General features: G+C 31.8%; 1 protein-coding gene across 1 annotated transcript in view; it reads right to left on the bottom strand.

Annotated features, from left to right (window-relative positions):
* Nucleotides 1-419: 419 nt before the first annotated feature.
* LOC134706182 (protocadherin Fat 4-like) overlaps nucleotides 420-27981 on the bottom strand; it is a 42806-nt gene continuing 15244 nt past the window's right edge. Inside the window, exons 9-26 of the mRNA XM_063564890.1 lie at nucleotides 25798-26010; nucleotides 24214-24766; nucleotides 21316-21499; nucleotides 20533-20654; nucleotides 19706-19858; nucleotides 18394-18490; nucleotides 16260-16572; nucleotides 15511-15517; nucleotides 14408-14585; nucleotides 12886-13112; nucleotides 10867-11061; nucleotides 10075-10189; nucleotides 9370-9497; nucleotides 7717-7850; nucleotides 6361-6540; nucleotides 5106-5286; nucleotides 1710-1735; nucleotides 420-1234 (exon numbers count right to left, since the gene is read on the bottom strand). Of these exons, the coding sequence (XP_063420960.1) occupies nucleotides 1084-1234; nucleotides 1710-1735; nucleotides 5106-5286; nucleotides 6361-6540; nucleotides 7717-7850; nucleotides 9370-9497; nucleotides 10075-10189; nucleotides 10867-11061; nucleotides 12886-13112; nucleotides 14408-14585; nucleotides 15511-15517; nucleotides 16260-16572; nucleotides 18394-18490; nucleotides 19706-19858; nucleotides 20533-20654; nucleotides 21316-21499; nucleotides 24214-24766; nucleotides 25798-26010 (3157 nt within the window). The 3' untranslated portion in view covers nucleotides 420-1083. The remainder of the gene's footprint in view (nucleotides 1235-1709; nucleotides 1736-5105; nucleotides 5287-6360; nucleotides 6541-7716; nucleotides 7851-9369; nucleotides 9498-10074; nucleotides 10190-10866; nucleotides 11062-12885; nucleotides 13113-14407; nucleotides 14586-15510; nucleotides 15518-16259; nucleotides 16573-18393; nucleotides 18491-19705; nucleotides 19859-20532; nucleotides 20655-21315; nucleotides 21500-24213; nucleotides 24767-25797; nucleotides 26011-27981) is intronic.

Below are 27981 nucleotides of genomic sequence, written 5' to 3'. Positions count from 1 at the left end.
TTAATGAGTTTCGATAGTTTATGTTTTTCATGCATATAGTTGTTTGTTTGATATTTTTTTTAACCATGAATTTGTTCATAGAAAAATTAACAGTCATCCTTTAACTAACGCTCCACAGATTGGACTTGCTACATATTGTCAGCTTATGTTAAGAAATATATACGAAGGCATATGATGTTATTGTTGTTTTGGCAAACTACTAGACCTTTGGTGATTTGGGTGTTGCAGAATTTTACCCCCTCCCCCTTAACTACTTGATTTAAGTTTTTTCTTTATCCTACATCAATCTTTTGATGTCGCCCCTTACCAAAAACTCAGATGTTTGGGCTCCTATAACATATCTCATCGAGTTAACGCAAATATTTAGACTAATTCATTCTAAAATATCCATATTATTATTTTATTTTCAAGAAAGAACATAACATAATACTGAATTTAACTACAATTTCATTTTAACTCTACACTCGAAATAAATGATGATGCTAAATTCTACATAAAGTATATTAGTGTACAATATCTGATGAACAATTTGATTCTAACAATCTGAAATGCAATAAAAAAAAATGATGTGATAAAGTAGAACCAAATTGGCATCATATCAAAAAATAATATCATTGTGCATTATATAAATGTGCGAAATATGAATAATATAAATATATGACATTCTAATTCTGATTTTTAAGGATGATAATGAATGAAGGTACCAAATTGAGGAGAAATGAAGGATGAAGACAACGATAAAGGGACGTAACTCTATACATCAATAATGACAACTTCCGAAGACAGGTTGTCGGCTCTCCGAACTTTCCCGACGTCCTGCGTTTGATTACCGAATATATGAGCGTCGGTCTTTGCTTGGAAGTTGTAATAATGTGTTAAAAATAGTCAGTTTCATCAATGATATTTTAAGCATTCTTGTTACCCTGATCTAAAATAATCTTTGTTACTAAGAATAATAGAATTTATTTTAAACATGGTTTACACAAACGCATCGTTGGTGGTCAAGAGTTATGTCCCTTATCATAATCTACACTATGTCAGATACGATAATTTAATCTCATTTCAGTTATTGGATGAGCAGTATCATGATGATGATCCAAATGATGAAGGCACTACAGGTGGTAGAACTTTAGTTGCTTTTGTTTCCCAATCATAAACAGGATAATCTGGTTTAGGTTCATCTGACGATGCTTTTAAATCTGGTATCGGTTCATCGTAAGGCGACGTCTTGAAACTGAAAATAAAAAAAAAAACATTTTGTTTTAAATGGAAAATTTATACACATTCAACTCAGTCAGATCATAAATTGAAATAACATACATTTTTAGATGAACATTGACTGTTTGGAAACTTCAAATATTTTACAGACACTAGTTTGAAGTCGCCATAAAAGGTTTGAAGTAGTTGATTATAAATAAATAAAGTTCAGCATTCCAAGTGTGTTTTCACATTTCAGAGAAGCCTTTTGAACGTTTTGCAACTTCCAATTATTCAAAATCTTACTTAAATCGAGCGCCCTTAATGAGTCATATGTAAACAGAACGCTAGTCTGACTTGACGAATTATATGCTTGGTGTCTTTGACGAGTGAATTTTGATAAAGTAATATTTTATATGTATGTATATCTGTAGCACTATGATATGTTTTTTAACTCACTACCATCAGACGAACTACCATAAGACGAATGTGATAATTATTAATACACTAACCTTGCTCCTCCTGCTTGTGCATAAGGCTGAAAATGATATATAGGAAAATGAATTATTAAACAAAGAATGGCTAACCAATGTAGTACCAATATATAATCGTCATTGGCTAATACAAGTAAAGTGTAACCGGTTTTATCCGACACACCGAGGGACCAAGAAAAAAATGTCTGATTAAGTTGTATGTCTGAATTCTCAGGGTTTTTTTTTTAAAGGAAAGGTATGATGATGTTGTTGGTTAAATCAGGATGTTTGAAAATTCAGGTGTCGGATTAGGCAGGTTACACTGTATTTATAGTTAAATCAGAATGTTTGAATACTCAGGTGTCGGATTAGACAGGTTACACTGTAACTGCTTTCTATAAAGAGTCGTAAAATAATCTGTACAAATAACAACTTTTAAACTAATTGCAGGCACTAAAGCTTCAATTTGGCGAAGAGATTAGAAATAAGACGTATAAGGCAGAAGAAAATTCAAAATGCGTAAGGATAACATGGTACGTAATGAAACTGTATAATATAACAACGCCTAATTTATCTTTAAAACACACATTTGAATTAAACTTTAAAAAATTGAAACAAAAAGCCAAAAATCTCCAAACACAGATATTTCTTTTTTTATAATTTCGAAGTTGTATAATCATCTTTTCCAGTACAAAATGTGATAGGTATCAATATTCAAGCTGTATAACGTCTGAACAAAAGCAATTACTATCAAGCTTGTAATTTCTTACACATGCAATGGTTCGTCTAAATCAGTGACTTAATAAAGCAACATTATAATAAGGAGTTTGTAATGCACATTTGTGACAGAGAAAATCATATTTCTAATTTTGAAATCGAATATTATACTATCATTTTAGCAATCTATCTGAAATATCATTAATAAAATCTATTATGTCTGAAAAAAGCAATAACTACCTGTCGTTTAATGACTTTTTAATGCAATGTTATGCTTTATATAAATGTTTGATTGAGTTATATCATAATCAAGGTGTTTATGAAAGACTTTCATAACGGTAGAAAAAAAATAATTAGAAAGTTTTAATCGTACTATAGTATTGACCTAGCCTAAAGTAACATCAAATTCACATATCACTTTTATTTTTGAATGGGAAAAGTGTAACTCTATCATATTTATGCACTATATAGCTTTGAAGAAGAAACAGCCAAGGTATAAATCAAGGTATTCACACACAGTTTGGCAGTTATACATAGATATCAAATCAAAATTGAAGGGAATTTTCTGTGAATGATATCTCTTCAAAAAACAACAAGAACTTCACAAAGGAAAATAATTGCAAGGTATAAAAGCAGGATACACACTTATTGTGCTTTTTTTTCATGCAGAGTTATGTTTCTAATCATGAGTACTTTGTAAAGAGGCTTGAGGGTTGAAAGCATTAAAGAAAATGTTGTTTTGAAGCGGACATTTCGTTTAAAGCATCTTTTAACTAAAAGTGTTGTAAAATGCTGTCACTAGAACAGGAGTCCTCGCTTAGCCCTTTCCCTTATCTGCTTGCTGTATGCGTAACTGTTTTCCAGCAGAGAAAACAAATTGAACAAGATTATATTGGTCTAATCTGGTGAGTGATGCAGTAGAAAAGTCTTGGGAAAAGGCTATACAAAATAAACTCAATGTCGCATCATGTTATTACTGAACATTTAACAAGTTTGTTTTAGATAACTGAGTGATGTCAGTTTAAAGTATTTCAATTAACAATTTCTTGAAACTATTTAAGAAACGTAAAATCGGTTTGCTTTGTTATTTATCAGTGCAGTAATACAACATTTCGACAAATCTCTGAATTTCATTTGTGTTGCATGAAATTCAGATACCATACTCACTCAACATTTTATATATCCAAAGTATTTTCACTAATCTAAAATCAAATTTAGTATCCATCTATGAATTAATGCATCGTTAACAATAAATAACTTAACAGACTTAATAACGGAAAGCTGGATACTTCCAAAAATCTTAATTATTTTAATAACAGGCTTATTTACTTAGTTAGGAAAATGATTAATCTGTCACTATCATTCCAACATAAATAGGGGCTTTGGTGACCCAGTCAACACAGAGGCTGTGAGTTGAAATCACGCACGGGCTAGGTGTGTTCGTCTCCAATCTTAAAATGACGCTAAATAAATTTACTAATCAAATTATCTCTTCAAGATTGATATAAAGTGTAAATCGTCATGTTTGGTATGAGATCAATATATTACTGAAGTAACCCACATATTACAATATATATATATACTGAAGTAACCCACATATTACAATATATATATATTTGTATGGTAATGATAGATCTCATTACATATATAGAAGCAGTGTACTTATGTTTACCTTCAACTTAGCCTTCTAATTCATCGGTCTAATGAATAATTGAATGTATATAATTGAAGAATTTTATAAAACTTTACTCTAACATGATAATATTGCATTTACTAGACCATGTCGATTATCTACAATATGTTAGTGCCTGCATTATAAATCATACAATACTATAACCTTGATAGCAAGAACAAATCAAATATAGAATCGTCTTCGACTTTGTGATAAATAGGATAGTTATTATATAATTTATGCAATTTGAACTATTTTCCAATTTGAAACCAAAAATATATTTCAATCAGTTTTTATAACCATTGTTGCTTTTTTAAAAACGTTTGCATAATTTTGAAAAGTCAACCAAGACAACGTTAAATTGTCTCCCATTGTAATCATTTAAAAAAACCCAGTTTTTACTAAATCTAATAGATGTGATTATTATAACCGTTTCATGTTTTTGTACATTTAGATCTTGGTCTATGGAACTGCTCGCTTCTCCTAATATTGAAATTATCTTGTTGGAAGAGTTATGTGTTTCCCTCGATTTTAGTTTGTAACCCGGATTTAATTTGTTTTATCTCAATCGATTTAAGAATTTCGAACAGCGATAATCTACTGTTGCCTTTATTTATCATTTTTTTCTTCTATACATTTGATTTTTATCAAACTTCGAATCATGAAAAGCACAAACTCAAACGAACACTCATAAAGATTAAATGATCTTCACCATGTCACATTCGGCAATAAAGAACATAAAAATATAAATAGCCTTTCCTTTTTAGTCTGGATTTATATGAATAAAACAATCATTTGGTGCTGCCATTAAAATATAAGCTTTCAGTTTTTCAAACATTCCTCTTGTTTGTTAATTTTCTTGTTATAAAAACACCGAAAACGTAGGGATGAACATGATTAATCCAGAAGTAATGTTTAAGTGACTGCATAATCCATAGCTGAAAGTTTCTACATTTATGTATATTTTTGTTGTTATAATTTACTGAAGCTTCTTGTAAGCACTAACCGATTTTTACAACAGACCACAATAAAACGGGTTTACTTACTTTTTGATAAGGATCTTGATCTGTAAAGTTTATATCTTTTCTTGGAGGTTCAAAAGCTTCATTTGATTGCGAATATTCTACAGTTTTCCTTCTTGCTGCAAGTTCGTCATATTCCGGACTAAAATATGCCTTCTTGTTACTCTCTTCCGTTGTACTTTTGGCAGGTGCAGATGTTCGCCATCTGTAAATTCAAATCAATTGAACGAGAACTTTATCTTGACAAATGTAATACAAAATTAAATCACTGGGAATAAGCATGATAAGTATGCATACCCTAAAAATTAGAATTAAAATTATATATTTTTATGCATTGGACAATGAAAGGTCTCAAAAGATTAACTACAAAACGGCGTTTCTTTTTTTTTCTCAATAAAAGACTCTTGTTAATATCCAAACGTTAGATGTAAACATTTCTATCAATCATCTTTGTCTTAACGTTTTTTTTCTATAGGACTTCAAACTTTTTTATATGCAAAACTGAAGAAAAACAGCACTTTAAAAAATAGCTGATATTTTGATATTTTCATTCATACTAAGTAATAAGTTTTCAGGCAATTCTTGTAAATTTAGATGTTTGTAGTTCAAATTTCCTTGTATTCTACCTTCTAAAACGATGTTTTTCTACGAGATTTCTTGAAAAAAGATGTTAATGTGTTGAAACTACCCCTTTGTGTAAGCTAGTGCCGATATCAGATATTTGCTTTCACATGTTGTGTAAAATTACATTTACGATTGAAATAAATATATAAACGACGATAGTGATACAACAAATTACATTTCAGTGTTAAAGTGTTACAAGATTATCGACGGGAAATGTAGGTTAGTGTAGCTCTGCTTACCCTTCCGAAGCACCTGAGATCACCCCTATTTTTTTGTGGGGTTCGTGTTGTTTATTCTTTAGTTTTCTATGTTGTGTCATGTGTACTATTGTTTGTCTGTTAATCTTTTTCATCTTTAGCCATGGCGTTGTCAGTTTGTTTTAGATTTATGAGTTTGACTGTCCCTTTGGTATCTTTCGTCTCTCTTTTACTATGCATAGGAAGAATATGTAAACAATCCAATGTTTGTTATATATTCAATTGTCCTGTTTTTTAATATTCATTTTAAGGGTGAAATCAGGAACAAGCTAATCTCTCATCCTTTATCATGCTCCTCGCTAGTTATTCATGAACAGTACGTTTTAGTACATTCCTGTAATTTCAGGATTTTTAAGTTAAAAATTGAATTCTCAACGTAATGCAGACAAAATACTTACTTAAACACAAAAAAGAATGACGCTACGAGGGATATACAAAGAAGACCAACAAGTGCATAAACAGCAATAGACCAATTTTGCCGTTCGTCTTCCAATTCTTTTGTTTCTTTAGAATGTGCTGCACCTTGTATACAAACTCCGGGATTCTCGCCACTAATTTGTATTTGTACTGTGGTTGTACTGAAAAAGAAGTTTAATTTTGGTTTATTCCTTTGTCAATATATATGTATAACGATATAGTTTGTCAAACTCACCTTGCTACCAAGTATTTTCACTTCACGATTGGTAAAGTGTATGCAAACGTCACTTTTTTTCTCTTTATGATGTACAAATGCTAATTGTTTCTGAACATCTTGTTTGAACCCAAAATGTGGGAAGTGTTTGATTGAATAATTTACGTTTCTTCAATGTTAAAAAAAGTTATGGTTTAATAACTAATAACTACATTCCAAATGGTTACGATATTCGTGCTTGCAAACACTCACAAACCTTTTGACACGATTCTTTTATCAAACTTTATAAAATGCAAAATTGTTTTTTAAAATCAGTTATATGTGTCGTAGATATATATACTTGTCAACTGAAATAGTATTGCAACGTTCCTTCGGTTCAGTGAAAAAAAATAAGTCATATCATTTAACCAGTTCTTATGTTTCCACAACATATCCAACATAATCCTTTTCATTTGAGAATTCAGGAAAAACGATCGTTGAAAAGATAATCTAAATACGTCAATTACGACAAAAGTAGATTAGAATTTTTGAGTGTAAATTTACATTGCGATAAGACATGTCACGGTGCTTGTCTATCCCAAATTCATGTATTTGGTTTTGATGTTATATTTGTTATTCTCGTGGAATTTTGTCTCATGCTTGGTCCGTTTCTGTGTGTGTTACATTTTAGTGTTGTGTCGTTGTTCTTCTCTTATATTTAATGCGTTTCCCTCGGTTTTAGTTTGTTACCCCAATTTTATTTTTTGTCATTGGATTTATGAGTTGGAACAGCGATATACTACTGTTGCCTCTATTTACGGTCTTCAGTGTCTGTTAATCGAAAGGGAAAGGAAAATCTAAATAATAAGGAAATTCTGAGAGATTTGCATGGACTCTAAGTGAATGTGAACTCTAAATGAGTGAAGTGAGTGCGTGGATAGGGTAAACATCTTCTGTAAAGCGTGCATCAATCGTCATTCGAGTTCACAATCTAGAATAGGGCACAATCGGTAAAACCAATAAAGGTAATAATTATACGAGTTCTTGAAATAGTTTAAAACTTGTATAAATTTACCAACGTCTACAATATTCATATTTAAAAGAATGGCCTGTCCAAATCTTATAAACTACATCTTATAGTTACCTGCTTTTTGGAATAATACCATTGTCTTTAGCTATTACTGTTAAATTTATTTTAACCATATTATCGCTCCCTAATGAGGAATCTAACTGATATGCTAACGATATCACACCGTCATTATTTACTGTGAAAAACTCCTACAAATATCAAATGAACATAATTATGCTATTTTACATTAGCAAATGTTGCTCTTATATTCCCATTGACTCTATCACATACAATTATTTTGATATTTTCGTACGCTTTTGAATAAGATATAGAATATTCTGAATTTGATTTATAAATAATACGGCATGTCTATATACCAGTTTGTTTAGATTATGATTAAAGAGGTAATTAACAACTATTAAGTGCAATGAGATATGAAAGACAGTGACATTATTTTCATGGTCACTATATAAAAAAGGAGATGTGGTATGATTGCCAATGAGACAACTATCCACAAAACACCAAAATGACACAAACATTAAAAACTATAGGTAACCGTACTGCTTTCAACAATGAACAAAGCCCATGCCGCATAGTTAGCTATAAAAGGCCCCGATAAAACAATGTAAAATAATTCAAACGAGAAAACTAACGGCCTCATTTTTGTAAAAAAAGAAATATCAATATCGATATCTGACTGTGTCAAGTTTCTATTACATTTCGATAAATAATTCATTATATTTTGAGTGAGATGAATAAATATGCAAAACCGCTAACAAGCAATGTTTTCATGTCTTATGCCTATCCAATTAAATAACCGTTTTAGAAATTCGAAATTGTGAAATTGACCTTACTAAAATATTTAAAAAGTCTGTTTATTAAGAAATAATTCCTTCATGTCATACTCTATGCTCATTTTAACATGGGTAGGCATTATACTTGTCGATATTTTACCCTGACCGTTAGCCAGGTGTAAAATGTGGTCAAATGTAATGGCTACCCATGTTAAAATGAGCATAGAGCATGACATGAAGGAATTGTTTCGATTTTAATAGGACAAATATAGTATTTGTATAGGTCGAAGAGTACAAAATAACCGTAAAAATGTTTGGCTGTTCCCGTTTCCTCCTCGAGTACTCTGTTCATTGCATTTCATATTTATTATTTTTAAAAACTACGAGCAGGGTAAATGTATGTTGTTTCATAAAAATATAATAAAAGTTTATGTTAGCTGCTTACATGTATATATTTTAAAGGATAACGATGGAAATAACGTTAATATAAACAGTAAGTTCGTGCGCATGTGTCAAACATATTTTGTGCTCATTACGAACACGGATTTGTTTACAAAGCGTAATAAGGACGTCATATTAAAATCTATAATTTTTATATTAATTATTCATCTTAAAATTTGGATTGCTTATAGTTATCAAAGGTACCAGGATTATAATTTAGTACGCCAGACGCGTATAACTTTTTATGAATGACTACCAGACTAAAGTATTATTATGCATCATAGTTATCAAAGCTACCAGGATTATAATTTAATACGACAGACGCGCGTTTCGTCTACACAAGACTCAACAGTGACGCTCATATCAAAATAGTTATAAAGCCAAACAACTACAAACATGAAGCGCATTGATTCCAAAAAAAGTGAGCAAAATACGACCATCAACAGGAGAATTGTATGCCAGGCTGTGTAAATAACATTCATGAAATACTTACTCGTTTGCTAGTATCTGTTATGGAGTATGAAACATCGCTATTTCTGCCAGAGTCAGCATCTGTCGCATTAATTTCAGTAATAAGAGAACCAGCTGCTAAGTTCCAATTAATTTGAGCTGCATATGGAGCTACATAGTATAACATGTATTCTTATTAAATGTAGTTATTTTTAGATAAATAAATTTGGTGTATTTACTGTCCTCTGATTGGTAAGAAGTTTTATTTTTATTTTCAATGTTGTCAATTTTCATGGCGACACACCCACTCTGACATTGTGTATTCTAACGCCAACATAAGTGAACGTTGTTATTTATAATATAAATAATTTAAAGTTCTTTGAGCTTAATTTTTTATGGACATTTATTTATAATGAATGGCTATAATTCATTTTGAATTTATTGAACCATAAAATTAATTTTTGACTCTTCACATTTTACATAATCGGCTTCGCAGATTATTCAATGTGAAGAGTCAAAAAATTATTTTATGGTTCAATAAATTCAAAAAAAATAATAGCCATTCATTAAATAAATAAGTTCTTTATAATGATAAACTAAATAGTTTTGTATAAAAATAACTTGTATATAGAAATGCATTTTATGTATTTTTTGCATTTTAATCATAACAAAAACGTTTTTTCATGTATGTTCTTCCTTTTCACTTTGAAAAACTATTATCATCAAACAAAATTATAAAAATCCTCACTATTTTGAAATACAGGTGCATGTTTGTTGTTATAATCATATTCTACTGTAATCTCGAAGTTTGAATTGGCTGGTGATTTAGCAGTATCGTTTCCGTCTTGCGCAAAAACCACTCCCTGCAAATTCAAATAAAACAATCTTTAAAAAAAAAATTAACGTTTCGAACGTAAATGTTCTTTAGGTTATTCGTTCATAACTACTTTAAAACACATAGCATACAAAAATACTTTTGTAATTACTTTATAACTAATAGATGGAAACATACGTATAACATGATGCTATTGCAACGTTTTGAAAAGCCAAACGTTTGGGAACTGTTCATACATCTTTACGTATACGTTTACCCATGTACAATTGCATACCGAAAACTTTAGAATAAATTGAATTTCTATACCTTTGCATCATAGTAAACATTCGACACATATTTATTCTTGGCATTAAAAATTTGTTCTTTCAACCACTTATCTATAACGTTGCTTTATGAATACAATACACTATTGGATATTTTCAGAAAAGACAGCTACTTTTCCCCATAGTCTCATACCTTATTTAAATATATATAGACAAATTTCATGTGAAACAGATAGTTGATTTTTTTCAATTCTTTTGTCCAATGTATACACGTGTATTACAGTTGGGAGTTAACTTCGTGTATAACAGTAACAGTCTATTGTAAGTTTTGTATTGTGTTCATCTTCGTTTATGTTATCAAGATATAATGCAGAAACTGACTTTTACAACTGTCAACGCTCGTGTAACTTTGGACAAAATGTATGTATGTCATTCAACCAACCTTTATTACAGCATTTTGTCCACTACGTATGGTCAAATTTCCGGATGTTGTAATTTTCCCTGTCATCTCGTTTATGGTAACCACATTTCCATCATACCCCCCATTGTCTCTTATGCTGATGTTATACAGTGTTATAGGATTTTCATCGGGATCGATTGCAGTCACCGTTCCTACTGTAGTTCCTTCAGGTGCATTCTATGAGATATTAGCATTGAAATAAATGTTAAAAAATAATAACATTATCATACTTTTACGACGGTTGACATTTCAAATATTTTGGCCACGAGCATCACTGAAGAGACATGAATTGTCGAAATGCGCATCTGGAGCAAGAAAATTGGTACCGTTAATTTTATTACTACCACTGGGTCGATGCCTCTGCTGGTGGACTATTAGTCCCCGAGGGTATCACCAGCCCAGTAGCCAGTACTTCGGTACTGGCATGAAAATACGGATTTTTTGTGTTATTTAAATTTGCTGTTACGAAATATTAGAAATTATTATAAATTAAGGAATGTATCTTCCTCATGCAAAGCTCTGATTCCTTTCACGGATTTGGCTATATTTTTTGGACCTTTTGGGTTATAGCTCTTCATCATTTATATAAGCTTTGGATTTCAAATATTTTGGCCACGAGCATCACTGAAGAGACATGAATTGTCGAAATGCGCATCTGGTGCAAGAAAATTGGTACCGTTAATTTTATTTTTATTGACACATGTGGAGTAGGATCTGAGTACCCTTTCGGAGCACAAGAGATCACCCCTTGTTTTTGGTGAGGTTCGTGTAGCTTATTTTTTAGTTTTCTATGATGTGTCATGTGTACTTTTGTTTGTCTGTTTGTCTTTTTTTTATTTTTAGCCATGCCGTTGTCAGTTTATTTTCGATTTATGAGTTTGACTGTCCCTCAGGTATCTTTCGTCTCTCTTTTAATATTGTATATTTCAATAAGTAATTAAGCGTATATTCATTTGTTTAACTTGTAACGGTGTAAACGTAAGATAAAATCCGTCACAAAGCAAATAAGCTGACCAATAAGGTTTAACCTTCGAGATATACTATGAAAGAGGATCGAAAGATACCAAAGGGACAGTCAAACTCATAAATCTAAAACAAACTGACAACGCCATGGCTTAAAATGAAAGACAAACAGACAAACAATAGTACACATGACACAACATAGTGAACTAAAGAATAAACAACACGAACCCCCCACCAAAAACTAGGGGTGATCTCAGGTGCATCGGAAGGGTAAGCAGATCCTGCTCCACATGTGGCACCCGTCGTGGTGCTTATGTGATAACAAATCCGGTAAATAGTCTAAATCGGAACTTATATCTTTTCAGTAACTTTTTCTATTTCAATTTGTGGTGAATTCTTCTTTTTCTGTCTAATGTGAGCAACATTTAGTATTCTTTAACTTGCACCATATAACCATATACATTTTCAAATTCACAGAAAAGATGTTAGTTTAGGCTCAAGCTATTTACCAATGTACATTAAATAAATCAATCGATTAAGGATAGAAATCGTGGTGAATAATAAACATGAGGACATTGAACGGAGAACAAAAAGAATCAGATTGGGTGCGCCGACATGGCGATAGTTTTTGCTATTCATGCATCACATGTTGTTCAAATCTTCAATTAGTCAAAATGTCATAATCGTCAAAAGGAAAAAACAGGTAAAATGACATAATAGACAACTATTCTGGTATGTACAAATTAAAACCGCAAACACGTGAACCAATTGTGTTGAGACATAGAAACATCGACACATTGGTTATTGTGACCTAACATCTTACGAACTGTCAATGTTAGTCGTTCTGTGCCGTAACTAAGTTGGATCAGAGTTTTAGGTACCTTGGTAAGTCCGGTGAATATACACGAACGATATCAAACTTGTACTTTACCATCCCGATGTGGAGGTACTATATACTAAAACTTATCAATTTTTTGTACGAAATTACCCAAACCATGCAAACAATACATATCATTATTTCTGGTATTTCATAATTACCTGTGGTATTCTAAAGGCATATGCAAGCTTCTCAAATGCTGGACTTTGGTCATTTATATCGACTATATTTATAGTAAAAGGCATTGTCTTGGAATTCTTAGAACCTTTGTCGGTTGCTATAACTCCAATGATCACTTTTCCGTGAGATTCTCCTTCCCGATCAAGAACGAAATCACTATCTCTAAATTTGATAGTTCCTGTGGTACTTTCTATAATAATAATGTCCTCTGAAATACATATAATATATAATTAATGTATACTATCGATTTATGAAAACAGTAAAGAATTATCATGCATACTTAAGGTCAAGGAACAGTAAATGGGCTATGTCGCAGATTTTGCTTAAAATTTGCATACAACCTTGGCTCGTTGAACTTCAACTGAAAATCGAAAAAATCATACATTTATCTCTTTTATTATCTGAAAAATTGCAGATTGATTTCTTTTAATATGGATGAATATTTGTATAGAAAGCACATAAAATCGGCTAAAAACCTTTTAAAATTTGTCTTAAAATCGCCAAATCTTTAATTCCACTCCATAGATTTTTCTTAAAAAACTATATATTGTTGACACATAAATTTCTGTTTTAATGATATAAAATAATCATAGGGTCACCGACTTTGTTTTTTGTCTAATAATCAATTTGTTACCTTGTTGGTAGTGAAAAACGTCAAAAATCAACGTTTTTCGGCCTGCAACGCGATAACTTTACGATTATTTCGACGTTTTGTTGGATTTTTTCACAAAGAACGCAACTTTAAATGAAGTGTACTGTACAAACGAAGTCGGTGACCCTATCTTTATTTTGCATCATTATATCGATAATTTATGTATCAACAACATATAGTTTATCAAGAAAAATCTATGGAGTAGACAAATTTTAGAAGGGTTTTCGCCGATTTAATGTGCTTTCTATACACATGTTCACCCATTTTGTAAGAATTCAATCAATAATATTTCAAATGATAATTCAGATAAATGCAATATTTTTTCGATTTTCAGTTGAAGTTCATCGAGCCAGAGTTGTATGCCAAATTTTACTGAAATCTGTGACATAGCCCATCTACTGTAACTTGACCTTAAGGGGATTGCCATTGGTTAAATAAGATATTAACGGGGTATTGTGGCAGATTCGGTTATAACAGAAATTGTAGGATGATTTGAGAATTACATTTAATTCAGTAAATTACGGAACGTCCATACCACTCACAAAAAATAACAAACATTTAATCAGATATATGGAATAGAATAGAACATATTTCATTTCGGTAAGAGGTACCCTCATGAGCCAAGTGCATATACATAATATGACAATATAGAGTTACAGTTACAAATACAAGAAGGCAGAACTAAATGATTTGGTTGAATTTAAATGGGTTTTTTTTCAATAACTTTTTTTCTGTATAAAATCATTCATCAATTATAAAATCCTGTATCATCTTGAACTTATTACTTTGTTTAATGACCGAAAAGAGGAGGAAATAGGAATGCAAAGGCAATAAGCTGAAAATAAACATACTTCGTGTTGTGTCGAGTGAATATGTACAATTACATTTATCAATTGTGCCATGACTTCTATCAAATGCTGTTACTGTAGATAGGATGCCATTTGGTTGTGGAACATGCTCTTTGATGTGAACTGTTTCTGATTGTGAAAAATAAGGACGTGGGTTCTCATCAAGTATGTGGATTGTTACCTAATAAAAAGAGTAATGTTAATAATACATTAATGTTGTAGTCATATTGTTAAATACAGATTTCTTGATTTCATTTGAATTTGAATTTGACAAAATTGAGAATGGAAATGGGAAATGTGTCAAAGAGACAACAACCCGACCAAATAAAAAACCAACAGCAGAAGGTCACCAACAGGTCTTCAATATAGCGAGAAATTCCCGCACCCGAAGGCGTCCTTCAGCTGGCCCTATACAAATATATACTAGTTCAGTGATAATGAGATAATTGGGTACAAACCATGTAAATAAACTATGAAACTATAATAATATACCCCGAAAGACATAAAGTATACGACAATTTCAAGCTGAACAGCAATTTAATAAAAACTACATATTTGAATTATAATGGTCAGATCAAAAGAGAGGCAAAAAACAACTAACTGACTTTTAAAACTCACACATCAAAAATACCCCCCCCCAAAAAAAAAAACAAAAAAAAAAACAAACCAAAGCAAACGCCATCTCTGTTCAAAACAACGATAAATTCGGTCAAATATATAAAGAAAAGAATATTTACCGTTGCAGTCGCTGACAGTTTAATAGCACCTTTGTCGGAAACGATAACCTCAATCGTAATTTTATCTTTCTGGACGCTCAATAAGGGTGAGTTTAAAGTGATTCTCCCTGTATTTTCATCGATGGCAAATTTTAAATAATGTTCCGACGCCTCTAAAAAGTAAGATAGAATAATTTTAAAGTCAAAGCGGTATGTGTTTTGTACGGTGTGGTTTTCATGTTGTACACCTTTGCATTGGTAGTGTACTTCATATGTATTTAGTCGGGAAATATATGTGTCGTTATGTTTTACTTTACTGTATGTACTATCAACTGTCTGTCCGATTTAAGTCATTTCTGATGTAAATCGTTGATGTATGTTTACACATACTTGACTGCTGCATTATAATTATTACACAATATGTCTGTTTAGCTTGCGATTTCAATTTTGTCAATATACTGGAACTATGGATAACTGTCATACAAGTTGCAGGTTTAGCTACAAATTAAAACAGATTGAATCTTCCAGTTTAATCGTACGATGTCTGTATAAAGTCAAGAATATGACAGTTTTTTCAATTATTCGAACAATTGGATGATATAGTCGAATATTCGATTTTTCAGTATTAATTGCGGTTACTAGTTCATACTATTTCAAAGAGGATTAAGACGCACACATATATAGTGCTGCCCTTCATTTATACAGTGTATATAAAAACGACGTTAGTAATCATTTATGCGTACCTTTTTAACTGTTTTGATCTGAGCGTCACTGATGAGTCTTATGTAGACGAAACGCGCGTCTGGCGTATTAAATTATAATTCTGGTACCTTTGATAACTATTTAATCATGTGTTCAGTAGAATTAGGATCATTGGTCTATGTAGTAAAATCTTTTTATCAGAGGATATATTGTACAAATACTAGTATATAAAGGTATTGTTTGAATAAATATCAAGTGATGTTTCTTTTTGTGTTTTTATCATGTTTTATTACTTAACTTTGAATGATAACAGTATAAAATTTATTTTACGATTATAATTTAAAGTAAAATCACAAAAATACTGAACCTAGAGGAAAATCAATTCGGAAAGTCCATAATATCTGCAATTCGACAAATAAAACAATGCCAATATTTACTTACGTATTGCATAACCTAACTTGCCGTTTTCACCCGAATCTGCATCAGAGGCTGGAATTCTATCCACAATTGTTGTGTTTCTTCCAACGTCAGCATCACGTGACACACTTTTATTTATGTGTGGGTTAGCTATTACAGGTCTATTATCATTAACATCTATTAAAATCATACTCAGTGTTACTGTTGAACTCAAACTTGTAGTAGTGCCCTTGTCAGAAGCTTTTATTATACAATCTTTTTTTCTCAGTCCACTTTCATAATCAATGTTTGCATTCTCCTTCAACCTCAACATTATCTCACCAGTCCCTTCAACTGTAAACATATTTCTTATCAATTTAAAGACAATAACAATCAAAACCAAGTAGTAAACAAATACTTAAAAAAACCATAGGATATTTACATCAACAGTAATAAATAATGAATAAAAAACAACACGAACTCAGGCTTCACTAAAAACCGGGATTAAAATTAGGTGATCGGGAAGGGTTAGCATTTCCTGCACCGTATATGGCACCCGTCGTGTTATTTTTTTGTTCAGTTTTGTGTTAAAGTTTGACACCCAGGACTATAAATGAGTATACAACGCTATGACAATGGGTGAACGGTGAGGAAGCAATGGTAACACATACGACAAAGAAGTATTAAGTTAATGTTCAAGATCATTTGAGACAGACTTTTGTTAGAAGAAAATGAATTTTGTTCGCAAACAAATCATATTCTGTCTTTTAGTAGATATAGGAAGATGTGGTGTGAGTGCCAATGAGACAACTCTCTATCCAAATATCAATTTAAAAAGTAAACCATTATAGGTTAAAGTACGGCCTTCAACACGGAGCCTTGACTCACACCGAACAACAAGCTATAAAGGGCCCCAAAATTACTAGTGTAAAACCATTCAAACGGGAAAACCAACGGTCAAATCTATATAAACAAAACGAGAAACGAGAAACACGTATATATTACATAAACAAACGACAACTACTGTACATCAGATTCCTGATTTAGGACAGGTGCAAACATTTGCAGCGGGATTAAACGTTTTAATGGATCCAAAACTGCCTTGATTGGTTATGTTTTAAAATATGAGCAGTCGATAACGAACTAATATTTTGTTTGGGGTACTCAAACTAATTATCTGCGTAGTTTGATATATTTTCATAAAGTAATAACATTAAAAATCTTATTTAGCTAGTCAGGTTGAAAGCGAAAGCGAGGGAAATACATTTCTGACTTACTTTTTTGCAATATGCAATTGATATTTGATTCTGTGCATTAACCCATCATAATAAAAGATGGTTTTAGTATTGATCGTTGTTCTTTTAAGTTGACACTTTTTGGGGATTACAGTGTTATCTCTTATTTCATTCCTAGATTCGTTCAGGTAAAAAAAATAATCCTTCCTTGAGGATTACAATTCAAAGCTATACCACAGGGCCTTCAGATCCATTAAAAAATTACAAATTAAAAAAAAACACATTTGCACTTGTTAAAACTTCATTTCGCAGTTTTCTTATTGCATTCACATAAACTCTCATAATTGTTATTAGCATATGTCAGTAAAAATTAACAAAAACCATTCGAGTCAAATGTAAAATTAAAAATCATCCACTTCTATCATAATAAAGGATAGATGTTCATTTCTTATCAAGACTTGTTGAAGTATATATATTTTGATAATCACATGAATCATTCATTCCACAATTCTGATAAGATGCAAGCATATATATAACAATATCGTATGAATGAGTACAAACGAAATGAAGGTTCACCACGATTAGAAAAGAATTTAGAAAATTCATGTTAAAGTCAGAATGCTTTAAAAAGTGTGCCAAATTAGTTTATTGTCATTCCCTTCGTATTTTAAACTCTGCTAAGTCACTCCTTAATTCCAGTATCACGGCCTGTGAAACGTCTTATGCGTTATCAGCGATGTCGCAACGTGTGAGAAAACGATATCGGATTTACATTCGTCTCACGCATAGATATCGTAAATCATAAACTCACTCGCTCGCTAAAAAAAATCGCTGGAGGTATTTTACGACTTAAACATGTAGAAAACTTCAATAAGCTATATGTAGTTTAATATACGTTTACCTAAACATATATTAAAAGATTATTTCTAAAATTTCTAACCTTTTGTGACATCGACCCAACAATCACCATTGGTTACAGTCAGATCTATGTCTCCATTCGCTCCAGAGTCAGCATCTTTTACTGTACCAAAATATTGCTGTAACATAGATATAACACCAGATTCATTACACAAAACAAATGTATTCTCAATTGAAACATAAAATTTGATTTTTTTAACAAGAGAAACAATGTTTATGCTGGGGAATATTTCAAACCTTGTATGTATTGTTATATCTAATTTTCCCTTTGTAACACTTTCATTAATTCACATCTTTCAGTTCGGAGCAAATACTATAACATTATAATCGTGATATAATGTTTTAGAGAATTTCTTTCAAGCTGAAGAATTATTCACGTAATTGTTTACGTAACTATTACATCTATACTTAATATCGAAAGTAGAATTTACCGAATACATGTTTGCTATACCAGTTTGATTTGCTTTTTAGTTAATACAGATTGTAGGTCAAAGGTTATTGACAAATCAATGCTGCATGTAATAGTAAAGTTGATAATTTGCTAAGAGTATTCTTTAGATAGTTATATCTGATTTAAATTCGTAAGTACATGACATTTGAATACACGATCACTTACATTTAATGCGTTTCCTTCAGTTTTAGTTTGTAGCCCTGTTTTTTTTTCTCAATCGATTAATGAATTTCGAACAGCGGTATACTACTGATCACTGCTGTTGCCTTTATTTGTTTGATTTGTCCCCAAAAAAATGTGACATTCATTTTTGTTTTTTTAAATTTTCTCAGTTATGATGAAATTCAAACATTGGCTCCAAGATGTTAAAGAAAATAAACGAGTCGAAGAAAGAGAGGACACCTCTCTTGGTTTGGTTGAAATTATTAGAAAATTAATTGGAAAAGATCTTCGTAGTTTATGTCTATAGTTAAATTAACTTGATGTTATTCAGTAGTTGTCGTTTGTTTATGTGTTACATTTTTGATTTTCGTTCATTTTTGTACATAAATAAGGCCATTTGTCTTCCCGTATGAATGGTTTTACAATGTCCTTTAGAGGACGTTTAGAGCTGACTATGCGGAGTGGGCATAGCTCATTGTTGACGATTATGCGATGACCTATAGTTTCTAAGTTCTGTGTCAGTTTGGTCTCTTGTGTAGATTTATCTCATCGACAATCATACCACATATTTTTTATATATATATATATATAAACCAAAGCTTAGGCTTGTAAATAAATATACAAATAAAACTGCATACAATCTGGATATTTTTTCTACGGGAAAGAATATCATATAAGAATTGTAGCGTACGGAAGAAAAGTCTAAAACTTTAAAACTTACAGGATCGTTGATGGTTGTATCCTCAAGAAGATCAACTGTAAATATATTGGTTGAAGACTGTCCAGTAAATACGGGTGAGTTGTCATTATAATCCAGTATGTCAACTGTCACAGAAACGGATGTACTCATCGTTCTATTATTTGGATTATATGCCTGGAGACCAAAATAAATTTATAATTTAAACATGTACTGACATATTTGGTTAAAAAAAAAAAAACTTTTCTTTGGATATCTCTCTTTATTCATATTTTTTTTGTCTATTTTATATTTATAGCTTCGAATATTCGTAATATTCATAAAACAATATTTTTTTGAAAGATATGAATCATCAAACTTAATTATCATAGACACCTACCATTGAAAATAAATATCTGTTTAGTATTTACAGAAAAATAACTGTTTAGCTGTACACTAGTTAAGAGTACTTATTTCTTTAAGTTATGTTTGTATTTGTGTTTGTTGTGGATATCAGCCATTTTGCTCATTATTGACGGTCGTGTCTTTGTCAATAGAAGTTAAAAATCCTTTTCATGTAGTCTTATGTGGATATTTGTCAAATTGTCCATTACACAACATCTTCCTTTTCTTGTGATTTGTAAAGTATTCTATCCTAATTGTATGTAATGGTGCGTGTTTTAACAACAATGCAAAGATAAAGCATTACCTCAGAATAAGCTTAGGAGTAGAATTTTGTTCTTATTTCACAAAGATAACACACGGAGTAATTATAAATACTCTGTGTCACTTATTAATAAAAAAAGATATTATATAATTTATATTTTCGAATCATATAACTAGTATTCAAAAATATTATTTAAGAAAATTACCTCAATACTGAAAACACACTTCTTTAAAACTTCATAATCGACTTTCTTTGAAAGTTGTATAGTTCTTGTATTCCATCCTACGTTTTTAAGACTGAATGCGGAACTGCATTCTATATAAACACCTTTATACAAATGTATTAACAAATAATATTAGATATAAAGGAGTAAAATACCAAACATAGGAACAAAGCGATATGTACTAAACGATTTATTAAATGTAGTCAGGTCACGTATAAAGACAGAGTACGCTATGCGTCCCCTCTATGTTGTGTTTTGTGTACTATTGTTTGTCTGTTTGTCTTTTCACTTTTCGGTAATTTATTTTAAATTAATGACCCTCTGATATCTTTCGCCCCTCTTTCTCAAATAAGACTATTCCAGGTATAAACTGGGAATTTTTAAATGGAACATAGTCAAAGTACATTTGAACAGATGCTGCAGTTGAATTGAAACCATAGTGCATGTATCATGCTTTATAAGTGTTGTATGCTGTATGGAATGGGATGGCAAATTTGTTTAATGAATACAAAATATAAACACATATAGAAGGCACTAAGGTGACCTATTGTTAATTTCTATACCATTTGGTCCCTTGTTATTAAGATGTTGTCTCACTGACAATTATATATCACATCTCCATATTTATATATATATATATTATATGCTCAACAATGTATAATGATTTCGAAATTAAAACACATTTATTTAGAGGAATTCACAAACACTTATAAATTTTTGAAAAGTATTGACAAACCTGTATCATTGGAAAATCCGTGCACTTACCATCTCCAGATAATTGAAATTCAATTACAGCATTATCACCAATGTCATTGTCTCTTGCTACTATCTCTCTGCCTTGTGGATCTACTACAGTGGATATAGCTTTGTTTTCGTTCACTCTAAAGAAATAAGCTGGGCTAACAAATGTCGGCTTGTTATCATTTTCGTCTTGTATATAGACCCTCACCTACAATCATAATTTATAATGTTTGTGAAAAGTTTCTTTTTATAAATACTGAAAAATTAGTTTCATGTTCATAATATTTAATTTTCATTGGTAAGTATCTGCATTAATGTTTATTTCTTTTAAAAAAGCCCGGAAATTTACTATGTTGGTGGTTTAAAAAAAAAAAACCGGTGTCTGTGCTTTTTGTTTATTTGACATGGGTTCCTAGTATGTCATCAACTTTTAATTATTGTTGTCTCTTTAAAAAAAGATGTAATAGAACAAAGGTTTTGATCTTTGTTGTAAGCCGTAGGTTTATTTATAGTTTATTGAATTGTTTGTCTTAATTGCAAATTCTGTCATACCACACATAATTAAATTTCGGCCGTTTATATCAATTTGGATGAAGGGATGGGGGGTCAAATTACTATTTAAGGTATCTTTAAAATTGGTTATTCTGGAACCAAATGAAATCAGTCCTGACATGTGTTCCATATAGTTTATAAATTAGGGCAACAGTAGTATACATCTAATCATTATATTTGACTGTTCTTTATGGAACCCGAAGAACGACCAGATATAGGTTGCACCTTCTTAGATAAGTTTGACATAACTTGATTTGGATGGAAGACAAATCGACAAATAATTGTACACAACATAAAACTTAAGACTTAACAAACCGACCACCACCAATACTGGGAGTGATCTCATGTACTCCGGAAGGGTCAGCAGATCGATCCTGCTCCTTATGTTTCACCCATCGTGCTGCTTGTGTTATTACAAACCCGGTACATAGCCTAATTTGGTAGGTTACATTCGTGAAAAGAAAAGGAGTTTGTAGTTGCGACATAAGGAACATATCCGATATCATCCGTGAAACGGATATATTCCATAACGATCTATCAAGTCGTGATGACGTCCGCAAAATAAAAATTTATATCATTTAATATTTTTGGTGGGAAAGTTTTCTTTTTTTTAGAAATTAAAATTGAGAATGGAAATGGGGAATGTGTCAAATAGACAACAACCCGACCAAATAAAAAACAACAGCAGAAGGTCACCAACAGGTCTTCAATGTAGCGAGAAATTCCCGCACCCGGAGGCGTCCTTCAGCTGGCCCCTAAACAAATATATACTAGTTCAGTGATAATGAACGCCATACTAATTTCCAAATTTTACACAAGAAACTAATATAAAAATAATACAAGACTAACAAAGGCCAGAGGATCCTGACTTGGGACAGGCGCAAAAATGCGGCGGGGTTTAACATGTTTGTGAGATCTCAACCCTCCCCCTATACCTCTAACCAATGTAAAAAAATAAACGCATAACAATACGCACATTAAAATTCAGTTCAAGAGAAGTCCGAGTCTGATGTCAAAAGATGTAACCAAAGAAAATAAACAAAATGACAATAATACATAAATAACAACAGACTACTAGCAGTTAACTGACATGCCAGCTCCAGACTTCAATTAAACTGACTGAAAGATTATGATTTCATCATTTATCTACATTTGAACCTGTTGTGAGGCCGGCTTTTTTTAAGTTCAGACATTTTAAACTTCGTACAGCTTTTTAAAGCATCCGCCTCCTTACCCACGACCGAAATATAAAATATTCATATCAATTTGTTTTTTATTTTTTCGCTCATACATACATGACATATGTTCTCGGTGTTTTTAAAGTTTAAAGTAAGAAGACAAAAATAGGACGATGCAAAATTTACTGGTCAAACGTATCGGTTCTTGCAATGATTTTTTGTTGATAAAGTAAAACTTAAATAGATAGTTTTGCTAAACATTTATGAATTCTTATAATCGTATATCCTTTCGACGTTGTTTATCTATATCTTTAACATTGCATAATGTAATAATTACGCGCTTCATACAAAATGTACTTCGGTCAACGCTTTCACACCCCAATAAATTTACAAAAAGAAGCATTCAATTCTTAAATAAATTGCTCGTGCTGTTTATGATATCGTTAAACTAAATATGTTAGTAAGGCCTTTATTGAAGATTATTCGGAAAGAAAATAATTTATCTATTAGTTGTTATTGGCTTGAAGTAACTTTAAATAACTGTGAGTATTTTAGATCGTTACTAATCTTCATTTTTATTCTCGTGTTATTTATTTCTGTGTTTCAGTCAATTATTGTCAACTAAATTTTACAGATCGTTATTATATTGTACTGTCAGTTTATTTAGAAATAAGCGCTTACAAACACAATTAACCCAGCCACGTTCTGAATGTACCTGTCATTAGACATGAGCCTGTATTATAGATGTTGTCGTCGTGAACAGTCTGTCATATTTGTTTTATCATAGATAAGATTGTTGGTTTTTCTGTTGAATTTTTTCAAAGCTTGTCATTTCCGGCTGTGCTTTTTGACAAAAGTTGATATGCAGCAAAAACTAACTAAGGAAACGACAGAGGTTTGACTCGGGTGTATCGGGAAGGCGTAGTCCTTTATCAATAAGCTGCATCGATTATTGAAAAGTTCGACGATAAGAAGTACAGAAAGAGAGAAAATTATTAAATATTATGCACTCAATTGAATGACAATTACACGAGGTTTTTTTTTTTACCGATTTTGTCTTTATTGAAACCAAAATTGAAATCTAGACAACCACTCATGAATACGACAAGTGAATATAAACTCTTTTGAAACTAACAGGAAAAGACGTATACCTAATCAATCTATTGTACTTACGAATTATAATTAAACTTACTAAGGCAAGATCACTTTCATTTGGTGCAGCCTGGTTTTTCACAAGAACAACAAATTCATGAGTGTGGATTGTTTCCCTGTCAACCTGTTTTGATAAGGACACCATACCCGATGTTGAATGTACAACAAATGCCACGTCTGAACTACTGCTGTCAATAATCGTGTAGTTCAAAGTTACACCAGATGGTTTGGTGACTTTTGATGAAACACTTTCTAATTGAGAGTTGATTGGACGATTCTCTTGTATCGTCATGTTTATTACTTGCTGTGTAAATTGAATTGGTTGAGTCGTAACTACGTTTTTATTTACTTTTACTGTCACTGAAGTAGTAGTCTGCTTCGAAGATTTACCGTTATCCATAGCGATAACTTGTAAAGCATAGTCACCATTGTTTTTGTCACTTTTTGTACGCAAAATACCATAAATTGGGTCAATATTCAGAAATTCCGCTGCTGAACCACCGATACTGAATGTCACCCTACCATTCTCTCCAGAGTCCTCATCAGTTACTTTAAAGACCTCAATAACACGTTCCGCTGCTGATGATAAATATCTGTACAAAAAGGTGAGGAAAACTCATGTTACATAGTAAAAAATGGAATATCCTTTCAAATACAAAATCAGTTTGTTTGTCTAAAGCTGTTATATAAACTTTTATCGAATAGAATATTTCAAATATATCATCATATCTATGTTTAAATGCGAAAATATGCTACAGTTATGTTCGATTAATATCTTCATTCCAAGTTAGCAATTTTATTTGGATTTTATCATTCCTAATGCAACGCAGTGTCAATTCAATAGAAATTACGGAATACGTTAAGACTGAATAAATCATTAAAACGCATTTTTCAGCAGTTACAAACATACAAAAATTACGCACGATGCAGTCACAACGACACTCTAAATTTTTCTTTTCGTTTCCCCCCAATGCGGTGTAGCTGTTACTGGATAACTCAAAACAACAATGTAAAATTTGATTTGTATGTTAAAAATCACACATTGAGAAGAAATATATCTATGAGGCAAGCAACATGACCAATTAATGATCGTTGCATTTAATTAAATTTAGATAGGTTATGATTCCTCAATGTTCTTCAACGTTGCGTCGTTTGTTTTCTCTTATTTTTGTGTGTAAATTCACATTGCGATAAGACGTGTCACAGTACTTGTCTATCCTAAATTCATGTATTTGGTTTTGATGTTATATTTGTCATTCTCATGGGATTTTGTCTGATGCTTGGTCCGTTTCTGTGTGTGTTACATTTCAGTGTTGTGTCGTTGTTCTCCTCTTATATTAAATGCGTTTCCCTCGGTTTAAGTTTGTTACCCCGATTTTGTTTTTAGTCCATGGATTTATGAGTTTTGAACAGCGGTATACTACTGTTGCCTTTACTCTTCAACTTTGTACTTGTTTGGCTTTATATAAAGGCTTTGGCTTTGGCTTTATAACTATTTTGATCTGAGCGTCACTGGTGAGTTTTATGTAGACTAAACGCGCGTCTGGTGTATTACATTATAATCATTGTACCTTTAATAACTATTTACATATGTATAAGTTTTTAGTTCACATAGGCCACAAACCTGATAGTAATTGTAGTTGGAGGAGATTGGAAGATTGGAGCGTTGTCGTTGATATCCTTTATATTGATGGTCACAGACTGATTTGAACTTAATGAAGGAAACCCATTATCTTGAGCTTTTACTGTAATCTGGTAGGATGATTGATCTTCGTAGTCCAGGGTAGTTTTACATTTCAGTATACCCGATGAATCCATTGTAAAATGTTGCGTTCCACTGAAAGTTGAAACATAACTTATAGAAGGGTATGTAATGGTTCATTTCTTACAGGAACAATATGACCTGATTGGACGGGCTTACACGTTAAAGTTATATGTTATTGCTCTATTGAATTTAAAAAATAATTAAAATGCATGTACTAAATCATTTGATCCTGCAATTTGATAATGAATTGTCTATTATGAGTTTTCCTTGGAGTTCGGTGTTTTTGCTATTTTACTTTTCACAATGGAATGATCAAAATGAGGAAATTAATTTTGCGAGGAAAAGGACAAGAAACGATAAGGCCTGTTTTTGGCCCCCCTTCTTTTCTCATTTTCAAATTATGTTTTGGAAAGCTACTAATTATGTTAAAATACTCCCTGAAGTTTGAAGTTTGTTTGACAGACCTTCAAAACCACTAATTTTAGGTGAGTGGGGTTAAACAAATTTTTATGTTTTAGTGCCTGCGCCAAAGTGACCGAGGAATTGTTTTATTCCAATGTCATAAGAACTGTTTTTGCTGTCTAAATCGCGTTTTCAGGGTCACGTAGGCGCATGCTATTAAATTTTAAGTTTTATTGTCAAAAATTGTTATTTTCCTTCTTTTGACGGGTTTTTATGCTCACACTCCCCCCCCCCCCCCCCCCTTTTCACATCACCCATTTTCTGAAATTAATGGTTTTGAAGTTCATCCAAATAAGGTTCAAACCTAAAGGAATATTTTAACGTGACAAGTGGCTTTCCAAACTAATATCTAGAAAATGAGAAAATAGTGGGCAAAAAACGGGCCTTATCGTACCTTGTCCTTTGCGTTTAATATCAACCAAACTATGAAAAATCTCTTTATGCCAAATAATGCACAACAAATATTTACCATCTTATAATGTGATATAAGGCGAATATACTATAATATCACTGATTTAACGTTACTGTTTAAAATGATTGAAATAAAAAGAATCAAAATGTAATAATTAGTATTATGAACTTAAAGTCATCTTAAACCTCAAAATGAAATGGATAGTTTTCATTATCAAGGTGGTATGGGAGAATTATTAAATACTTCAGGAAAAGATAGCTTTCAGGCACTGCTTTGAGAAGATCAAAAGAAAAGATAGGGTTACCGTACGTTTTTTCCGGTTAAAATACAAAATAGGAAAATACCATGTAGAATCCTTCAGAAAATGCACTGTTTTAGAGTTACCTCCCCTTAAAATGCTTATTTAAACAAGTGAAACTGCGAGCTACTGCTCACTGATGATACCCCCGCCGCAAGTGGATAATATTAATAGTGTAAAAATATGCAATGTTATGCTATTGTTTCAGAAAAAGGGAGAAGGTTTGGGCCCATTAAAACGTTTAATCCCGCTGCAAATGTTTGCACCTGTCCTAAGTCAGGAATCTGATGTACAGTAGTTGTCGTTTGTTTATGTAATATATACGTGTTTCTCGTTTCTCGTTTTGTTTATATAGATTAGACCGTTGGTTGTCCCGTTTGAATGGTTTTACACTAGTAATTTTGGGGCCCTTTATAGCTTGTTGTTCGGTGTGAGCCAAGGCTCCGTGTTGAAGGCCGTACTTTAACCTATAATGGTTTAATTTTTAAATTGTTATTTGGATGGAGAGTTGTCTCATTGGCACTCACACCACATCTCCTATATCTAAGTGTTCGGTAAACAGGAAGTTGTCGAGTGATGAATCTGAAAACGCATCACACGGTATAGCTGACTTATATAAATCCTGAAACCAAATTTCAGAAATCCTTGTATTGTAGTTCCTGAGAAAAATGTGACGAAAATTTTCAACTTGGTTATCATGTGTAAAATTATACAAGTGTTCGGTAAACAGGAAGTTGTCAAGTGATGAATCTGAAAACGCATCACACGGTATGGCTGACATATATAAATGTTGATACCAAATTACAGAAAGGGTGGATGTGTAGTTCCTGAGAAAAATGTTACGAAAGTTTCATGGGACGGACTGACGGAC

The sequence above is a fragment of the Mytilus trossulus genome, chromosome 2 (genome assembly GCF_036588685.1).
Source record: "Mytilus trossulus isolate FHL-02 chromosome 2, PNRI_Mtr1.1.1.hap1, whole genome shotgun sequence".
NCBI lineage: Eukaryota > Metazoa > Mollusca > Bivalvia > Mytilida > Mytilidae > Mytilus > Mytilus trossulus.
The sequence above is the reverse complement of the archived record's forward strand: the minus strand, read 5'-3'. Positions and strand labels throughout refer to the sequence as shown.